This window comes from Pezoporus occidentalis, unplaced genomic scaffold, assembly GCF_034315485.1.
Source record: "Pezoporus occidentalis ecotype Australia unplaced genomic scaffold, CSIRO_AGI_Poc_V1 ctg23, whole genome shotgun sequence".
Taxonomy (NCBI): domain Eukaryota; kingdom Metazoa; phylum Chordata; class Aves; order Psittaciformes; family Psittacidae; genus Pezoporus; species Pezoporus occidentalis.
The window spans coordinates 190040-198554 of NW_026914180.1; the positions used below are offsets into that span (position 1 = coordinate 190040).

General features: G+C 48.9%; 1 protein-coding gene across 1 annotated transcript; it reads left to right on the top strand.

Moving 5' to 3' along the window:
• Positions 1 to 615: 615 nt before the first annotated feature.
• On the top strand, positions 616 to 3526 carry LOC134165015 (T-cell activation Rho GTPase-activating protein-like). Its single transcript, XM_062621341.1, has 7 exons — positions 616 to 808; positions 952 to 1113; positions 1278 to 1387; positions 1741 to 1930; positions 2154 to 2279; positions 2563 to 2840; positions 3313 to 3526. The coding sequence occupies exons 1-6, from the start codon at positions 788 to 790 to the stop codon at positions 2620 to 2622; spliced, it is 669 nt and encodes a 222-aa protein (XP_062477325.1). The 5' UTR covers positions 616 to 787; the 3' UTR covers positions 2623 to 2840; positions 3313 to 3526.
• The last annotated feature ends 4989 nt before the right edge of the window (positions 3527 to 8515 follow it).

Sequence of the window (8515 nt, forward strand, 5' to 3'; positions counted from 1 at the left end):
CTAGCTTGGGTCTCACACAGTTCTTTCTCTGCCCCTTCCCCATGCACAGACCACCGGAAGGAGTTCAGGGGGCCCGGGTGACCCAGCTGCCATCCATAAGGCTGGTGCTGAAGGAGCTGAGTGGCCGTCATGCTGTGAGTGTCCCTCCTGCCTCTGCTTTGCCCCCAGGGGCTACTCCAGCCCAGCATCAACTTCATTGCTCCTCACCTTCTGCTCTTTTCCCCTTGCCCAGGGGACGACACTGGATTCCAGCAGCCTGGAGAAGCTGCTCCAGTGCCAGGCTCAGGTCAGGGTCACTTGCAGTGCAATCTCACCCATCCCCACCTCTCACACACAGCCAGAGGCTGATGCAGCTCTCCAGGGGCCCTTTCTGCTGTAGAGCTTCTTGGTGAGTGCAGCCCATTTCTTGCAGACTGGTGCCAGGCAGCTGCTAGTTCCTGTGCCTTCCGGTAGTGAAGGTGGACGTGGCCATGTGGATGGTGAGTGTGGAGAAGACCGGGGCAGGATGGCCCTTCTCTCCTGCTCTTGCAGGCAGGCACATGTGCTGCCAAGGGGCTGCCACTGCCCTTCCCACAGAGCACATCCATCCTCATCACTCTGAAGCAGGGGGCTCTTTGCTCTGTTTCCCTTGGAAGGAGGCAGGACCCGCAGGAGCACGAGGAAGCTGCCCTGGCCATTGGCACGGCCAGGGACCTCGGCTGCAGTAAGGGCACTGGGGTCATCAGGCTCTGCTGGTGTGGGAGCTCTCTTTGGTCGGCCCCTGGCAGATCTGTGCAGCCAGGACGGCATGCTGCCACAGCCCATTCAGGTAAGCCAGCCTGGCTGGGGAGTCCCCATCCCATCCCATCCCATCCCATCCCATCCCGCTGGCTCCTCCAGAGAGAGGCTGTCCCCAGCACCTACCTCAGGGCCTGTCTCCAGCCCAGCAACTCTTCTCCCCTGTGCCCGCAGGACCTGCTGGCTCTGCTCAATGAACATGGCCAATCCATGGAGGGGATCTTCCGGCTGGCAGCCAGCCAGCACGCCTGCTTCGAGATCAGGGAGGCCCTGGACAGCGGGGTGCCGGTGCAGCCGGAAAACCAGCCTGTGCTGCTACTGGCTGTCCTCTTGAAGGTGAGCCCTGCTGACCCAGAGACCAGCAGCTCCCGGCTCTCTTGGTGCTGTGGGAGAACAAGCAGAAACCCAGCCGCCTGCTCATGAGCCAGAGGGCTGTGGGTGCTGTGGGTGCTCCAAGGGGGCAATGGCCAAAGCCTCACGTGGAGCCCTTGGCATTGCAGGACTTCCTCCGGAAGATCCCCTCCAAGCTCCTCGATATCCAGCTATACAAGGAGTGGATAAGAACCATGGAGAAGACCAGCAGGCAGGAGAGGCTGGCAGCATTGAAAGAGTAAGTGTGGCAGCAGCCAGCAGGGACTGGCACAGTGTGTGACTCAGCTGCAAAACAATGGCCTGCCTGAAATAGCCATGGCTCCTGCAAGCCACCTCCTGCTGCTGTGGGGTTTATGTCTGGGAGGAAAGAGGCACCAAAAAACTTTTCTCTCCAGGGAGCACTTCCCACAGGCATTGGGGCTTGCTCCAACAAGAGCCTCTTTCAGAAAGGCAGGGAGGGAGGGTTTTGGCTGTATCTCAGCAAAGGCAGTCCCTCGGCTGTAGAGCAGGCAGTGGCCTTGGGTGAGATCAGCCTGGGAGACCTGTGTTGTCAACACTGACTTCATTAACGCTGTGCTTCTGTTCCCTCAGGGTGGCCAGCAAGTTGCCAGAGGCCAACCTGCTCCTGCTCCGGCGCTTGCTGTTGCTGCTTAGCAGCATCAGCAAGAACGTGGCCACAACCAAGATGACTGCTCGGAACCTGGCCATCTGCCTGGCGCCAAACCTCCTGAGTCCATCCCAGGAGCTTCCCCTGGATGTCCTGGCTCTGGAGACAGGGAAGGTATGCTACGTTCACTGCCCTGCTACAGTGTTGTTAGCCCAGCCCAGCTTTGCTGCTCAGAGGTCCCTGGCTGCCTCCTGCTGTCAGCAAATCCATGGCGCAGCAGCCAGGAAGAGCAGCCCCGCGGCTGCCCCTTCCTGCACAGAGGCACTGGTCAGGCTGGGAAAGGCTGTTTGAGCCCTCATCAGCCCCCTCGGTGAAAGCAGTGGTTTTCTGTGCGCAGGTGACGCAGCTCGTCGGGTTGCTCATCAACCAGCAGGAGGAACTCCTTGGACAGCATGTGCCCGGGCTGGCCAGTGAGGGGGATGAGGGGACACCAGCACCACAAGCAGAGCTGGAAACAGCAGAGGTAAGTGAAATGCAAGAGCAGTGTGACAACAAAAGCCTCCTCCCTCAGAAGGTGGGGATGCTGCCACCGCAGGGACAAGCGCAGTCATCCATCACCCTGCAGCTCTGCCAAAGTGCAGAGCAAGGCTGCTGCAGGTTGGCCATCCCGCTTTGTGAGGTGATCCTCCTACAACTGGCTCAGCTGAGCTGAGCAAACCCATCCAAAGGATGTGCCTTTTAGAGCCAGGGTAGCAATTGTGCAGGGAAGTCCTTGCCCCCTGCTAACCTACACATTTGCATTGCAGGTGCCTCCCATCGCTCCCGAGAGCGAACAGCAGAGGAGTTTTTCCGGGGAGAAAAGTTAAAACTGCCTGGCTTTGCTTGGTTCAAGGTAATCATGGCTTCACCTATCTAACAATACTGTTGAATGGAAAGCTTCCCAGGCTCTTACACAACACCAGGAAGTGAAGAGCAACCTGGGAAGAGGGCAGCGATGGGCCAACATGCCGGAAGAAGACCAAAACCGAGATGCCAGGGATGGGCAACTGAAGAAATTCAAGCAGGGGAAGAACAAGTCACCCAGGTATGTAGCAGACCCTGTGTTTCATCTTTTGAAGCTCTGAGCATAGGAAACATTCCTGAGGTACACAGGATGGTCCTTGACAGGAGGCATGCACCTGCCCTTGGAGGAACATTTATGTCAGGAGAAACATATCACCACAGCATTGCCTGACAGCCTGTGATTTTAGTATGGCAGAGTGAGGGATATTGCTGCTTGGGTTTTGAAAAGGACCATATGCCAGCTTCCCAGGGCTCCCTGCCGAGCCCTGCTGCTTGGCAAGGGGCACTGCACATCTCTGTCAACTTCTCATGCTCTGAGGGTATCACATGTATTGAGAAGGTACCAAAGCAGCAATGAAGTTGCCAGTAAGGAGCCTCTCTCCTGCGTTAGCAATGTCCTCTTTTACAGCATACTTCCAAAAAACCCAGAAGCGAAGTCTCGCCTGCTCCTGCCCTCATGGCTTCATCAGCACTTTCTGACTCTGGCCTTGTAGGTGCCCATTTACTACTTCGGATTCCCTGTGTGAGCTCTGCTGCCTGGGCTTGGAGTTCCACTCTGCGGCTCCAGCACCACCTTGGCAGCGGCAAGGACAGAACCACCATGTCCTTCTGCTCTGGATAGAAGGTTCCACCACCTTGCCCTGGAGCCAGAGCAGTGCCCTCAGACCCATCCCAGCCCTCGCAGGAGGCTCACTCCTCAGCCCCGCCAGCAAAAGCTCACCCACTGGCACCTCCCCAGGTGGGGAGCTGGCCTCTGGACCTTGATACTGTCATTGTTACTATGCTTGTTACTATGTTTGTTAATACACTTGTTACTGTGTTTATGTTTATTAGTCTATTACTATGTTTTTTTAAAACAAATTTTAGGATATACTTCAGGATAGATTTAGGATATAGTTTAGGAAACACATTATAGGATATAGGATATATTTAGAAAATAGCTTGGGAAGCACGTTATGGGGTTGTTATTTCATACTGTTTGAGTACATACTTCATAGGATCATAGAATAGTTAGGATTAGAATAGGATAGTTAGGGTTGGAAAGGGTTATTATTACTGGAATTTCATGTTACATCACAAGACTACTCTTCTCGTGGCTTTTCAGCTGTGGTAGTAAAACAGCAGAAAGAATTACAAAAGTCATACCTTTCTGCCTTGCCATCTGCATCCTGCAGAATGGAAAATAGGAAAGAAAGTATACTGAAAGAGTCCTTGAATTAGGCAACAAATGACAGAAAAATATTTATGAATGCAGAAGAACTACTGCTACACCTTGGAAAAGATTCAAATAAGCTCTAGAAGAGTAATGCCTGCTATCGGACTACAGCTGCGTATCTTAGACACCTGTTAAGGTCCAGAAATAAAGAGAAACTTGCTTCTAAAAGAAAATGCAGGCAGACAACAGAAAGGAGCACTGAATTGCACCACTGTGTTTTCATTGACAACTGTTCATGGTGGGCAGAGAGATAATGAAACAAACAAAAGAAACAACAAGGAAACAAAATTGAAAAAAAAAACAATGCAAAACCAAACAAAAACACCTCAAAAAACCCCATACTAAAACCACAACAGGCAAAAAAAAAAAAAAAAGAAAAAGAAAAAAGCCAAACCAAACAAAAAACATAAAAAAAAAAAAACACAAAAAAAACACAAAAAAACAACAACAACAAAAAAACCACAAGCAAACAACAAACCCTAAATCCTGTTTTGGAAAAAAAAAAAAAAAGAAAATAAAATCCCTCAGATCCCTCTGCACTCTGGTGGGATAAACATCAGCTTTCAAGATCTCAGTGTGATCTACCATAGATGTCCAGTGTTTATTGTGATACTTTATAAACAGAAGACTAACTAAATGCCCCTGGGAGATGTTAGGAGGTGTCCCAGCTCTCTGAAAAAAAGCTGTCTCAAATCTGAGCACCAACAGAGTGACTTGTTTGTAAGAGCACTGAGTGACTAATACACATGTACTCCCCTTGCATTTGCTGGGATACATTGTGCAGACCGCCTGCAGTTCTCAGAGTTGCTTCATATGCCTTATGCCTTTCTGAATTTTCTTTACCATTTCTATACAGAGATAAAGTGTTAAATGCATATCTGGCCAGAGTCTGTATTTGGATGAGTTCCTTCCCATTTTATTCCTCTCTCCATCTCTGGATTTCACTTCTCTCTCTGTCTAATGCTTAGCTGCCCAAGAAGGCAAAAAGGTCATGCAATGGTTGCATTTGTACAAGCCTTTTCTTTCTCCCAGGAACTTTGTTTTTTCTCCTAAAACACCTGAGGAGGCACTTGCATCCAAGAAAAGGCCTTGACAAGGAAAGAACTTGAGTATGTTGCTATTTCTTCTAATCTGAGAAACAAAAGCACTACTTTTGCCCAGAAGGCCACTGGTCAGTATTTCTGTGATCTTGTTATGCTTTCGTTCCATCCTTCTTCACATTCAGTACCAAAGCCCAGGATCTCTTGCCCATCTAAGACTATCTTAGAAAGAGAGTAATTTAAAGAGTGTAGGAAAATTCTTTTTATGGAAAGGAGATTGTATTTTGTCACCTGGGAAATTTAGAAAGAACTGGTAAGTTACAACAGGACAGCCACTTCAAATCTACCTCATCTAAAAAGTAGATGATGAATTTAAAGCTATTCTCTATTAGCTGGAAATGATGAGAAAGACTCCTCATCTTCCTCAGGGAAAAGTAAAACCTCAAAGCCATACAGGATGTTGGCCAGGGATGGAGCATTCACAACTTCCTTGGGCAACCCATTCCAGTGCCTCACCACCCTAACAGTAAAGAACTTCCTCCTTATATCCAATCTAAACTTCCCTTGTTTCAGTTTTAACCTGTTACCCCTTGTCCTATCACTACAGTCCCTAAGAAAGAGTCCCTCCCCAACATCCTTATAGGCCCCCTTCAGATACTGGAAGGCTGCTATGAGGTCTCCATGCAGCCTTCTCTTCTCCATGCCGAACAGCCCCAACTTCCTCAGCCTGTCTTCATACAGGAGGTGCTCCAGTCCCCTGATCATCCTCGTGGCCCTCCTCTGGACTTGTTCCAACAGTTCCATGTCCTTTTTATGTTGAGGACACCAGAACTGCACACAGTACTCCAAGTGGGTTCTCACAAGAGCAGAGTAGAGGGGCAGGATCACCTCCTTCGAACTCCTGGTCAGACTCCTTTTGATGCAGTCCACGATATGGTTGGTTTTCTGGGCTGTGAGCACACACTGCCGGCTCGTGTTCATTTTCTCATCAACCAACACCCCTAAGTCCTTCTCTGCAGGGCTGCTCTGAACTTCTTCTTTGCCCAACCTGTCGCTGTGCCTGGGATTGCTCCAACTCAGGTGTAGAACCTTGTACTTGGCATGGTTAACCTTCATGAGGTTGGCATCAGCCCACCTCACAAGCATGTCAAGGTCCCTCTGGGTGGCATTCCTTCCCTCCAGCATATTAACAGAACCACATAGCTTGGTGTCATCAGCAAACTTCCTGAGGGCACACTCAATTTCACTGTCCATGTCACCAATAAAGGTGTTGAACAAGACGGGTCTCAACACCGATCCCTGAGGGACACCACTTGTTACTGGTCTCCAGCTGGACATTGAGCCATTAACCACAACTCTTTGTGCGCGGCCAGTTCTTTATCCACCGAGTGGTCCACTTATCAAATTGATGTCTCTCCAATTTAGAGACAAGGATGTTGTGTGGGACAGTGTCAAACACTTTGCACAAGTCCAGGTAGACGACCTTAACTGCTCTACCCCTGTCCATCAGTTCTGTAGCCCCATCATAGAAAGACGCCAAATTGGTCAGGCAGGATTTCTCCTTAGTGAAGCTGTGCTGGCTGTCACCAAGCACCTTGTTGATTTTCATGTGCCTTAGCATGCCTTCCAGGAGAATCTGCTCCAAGATTTTGCCAGGCACAGAGGTGAGACTGACTGGTCTGTAATTCCCTGGGTCATTCATTTTCCCCTTCTTGAAAATGGGGATTATATTTCCCTTTTTCCAGTCATTGGCAACTTCACCGGACTGCCATGATTTTTCAAATATGATGGACAGTGGCTTAGCAACTTCATTCACCAGCTCCTTCAGGACCCACGGATGGATTTCATCAGCTCCCATGGACTTGTGCACATTCAGGTTCTTAAGATGCTCTCTAACCAGATCCTCTCCTACAGTGGGCCTAAGGTCTTCATTCTCACAGTCTCTGCATCCGCCTTCCAAGACTTCGGTGGTGTGGTCAGAGCCTTTGCCAGTGAAGACTGAGGCAAAGAAGTCAGGGTAGTCAGTTCTCCTGATAGCTTCTGGAGAGGGCCCACGTTGTTCTTAGCCTGTCTTTTATTTACATGTACCTAAAGAATCCCTTCCTGTTATCCTTAACATCCCTAGCCAAGTTTAATTCTAGCTGGGCCTTAGCTTTCCTAACCTGGTCCCTAGCTTCCCGGACAACATCCCTTTATTCTTCCCAGGCCTCCTGTCCTTGCTTCCACCTTTTATAAGCCTCTTTTTTCCTTCAAAGTTTCCTCAGGAGCTCCTTATCCATCCAAGCAGGTCTCCTGGCCCTCCTGCTGCACTTCCTTCTAGTTGTGATGCAACACTCCTGAGCTTGTAGTAGGTGATCCCTGAATATTAACCAAGAGTCTTGGGCCCCCCTGCCCTCTAGGGCTGTATCCCATGGAACCTTACTAAGCAGGTTCCTGAAGAAGCCAAAGTCTGCTCTCTTGAAGTCCAGGGCAGTGAGCTTGCTGCACGCTCTTATCACTGTCCTGAGGATCTCAAATTCGAACATCTCATGATTGCTGCATCCAAGGCTGCCCTGGAGCGTCACATTTCCAACGAGCCCTTCCCTGTTGGTGAGCACGAGGTCAAGCATGGCACCTCTCCTTGTCAGCTTCTCTATTACTTGCAGAAGGAAGTTGTCTTCCACACAATTGAGGAACCTCCTGGATTGCTTCCTGGAGTGCCAGGCCATACCATCCCTCCAGCAGATATCAGGGTGGTTGAAGTGTCCCATGAGAACAAGGGCCTGCGAGCATGAGGCTGTTCCCATCTCTCTATAGAGTGCTTCATCCACAGAGTCCTCTTGATCAGGCTGCCTGTAACAGATAAAAACTGAGAAATATACTGAGATATACTGAGAAATATAAAGTATCTTGATGTAGTTTTAACAGCTAGAGGGAATAGACTAAATAAACAAATAATCTTTACGTTTATACAATATGAACAATGCTAAGGTTGACTAAATAAATGTTCTCCATACTCTGCTAGTCACCAAAGAGATTTAGAAGGGAAAGAATAAGAATCTTCATTATAAAGGGGCTTTGCAAAATCCATTTTCTTTCCTATTTTGCACATTCTCTGGTGTCAAATATTATGAGTGAAATCCTGAACATCCAATTATCATAGTTACAACACCAACTATAGTCCAACTCCTCTCTCTTCCTAACTATTATTAACAGGCTTATCCTTGAAGCATATACCTCTTGTCTAATGATGGTTAAAACTGGCCAACATATTTAACGAATAGTGGGGACTGGTCGACATACAGCAGGACTGCAGAAGCTTCCTTTCCTTAGAAAGCAGATTAAAAAATGGTGAAGATTTCTTTTTCATCTTTCATTTTCTAACTGAGTGGTTTTGTGCAGGTGTTCTGGGTTCAGCAGTAGCAGTAATTTTTTCACCTTCTAAGTAGCTGGTGCAGTGCT

What these genes read in the sequence shown, in the direction of transcription:
- LOC134165015 (XM_062621341.1), top strand. Translation starts at nt 788, where the DNA reads ATGCTGCCACAGCCCATTCAG. An exon ending in AGGCTGGCAGCATTGAAAGA is followed by an intron (nt 1,388 to 1,740) that starts GTAAGTGTGGCA and finishes CTGTTCCCTCAG; the next exon opens with GGTGGCCAGCAAGTTGCCAG. An exon ending in CAGAGCTGGAAACAGCAGAG is followed by an intron (nt 2,280 to 2,562) that starts GTAAGTGAAATG and finishes TTTGCATTGCAG; the next exon opens with GTGCCTCCCATCGCTCCCGA.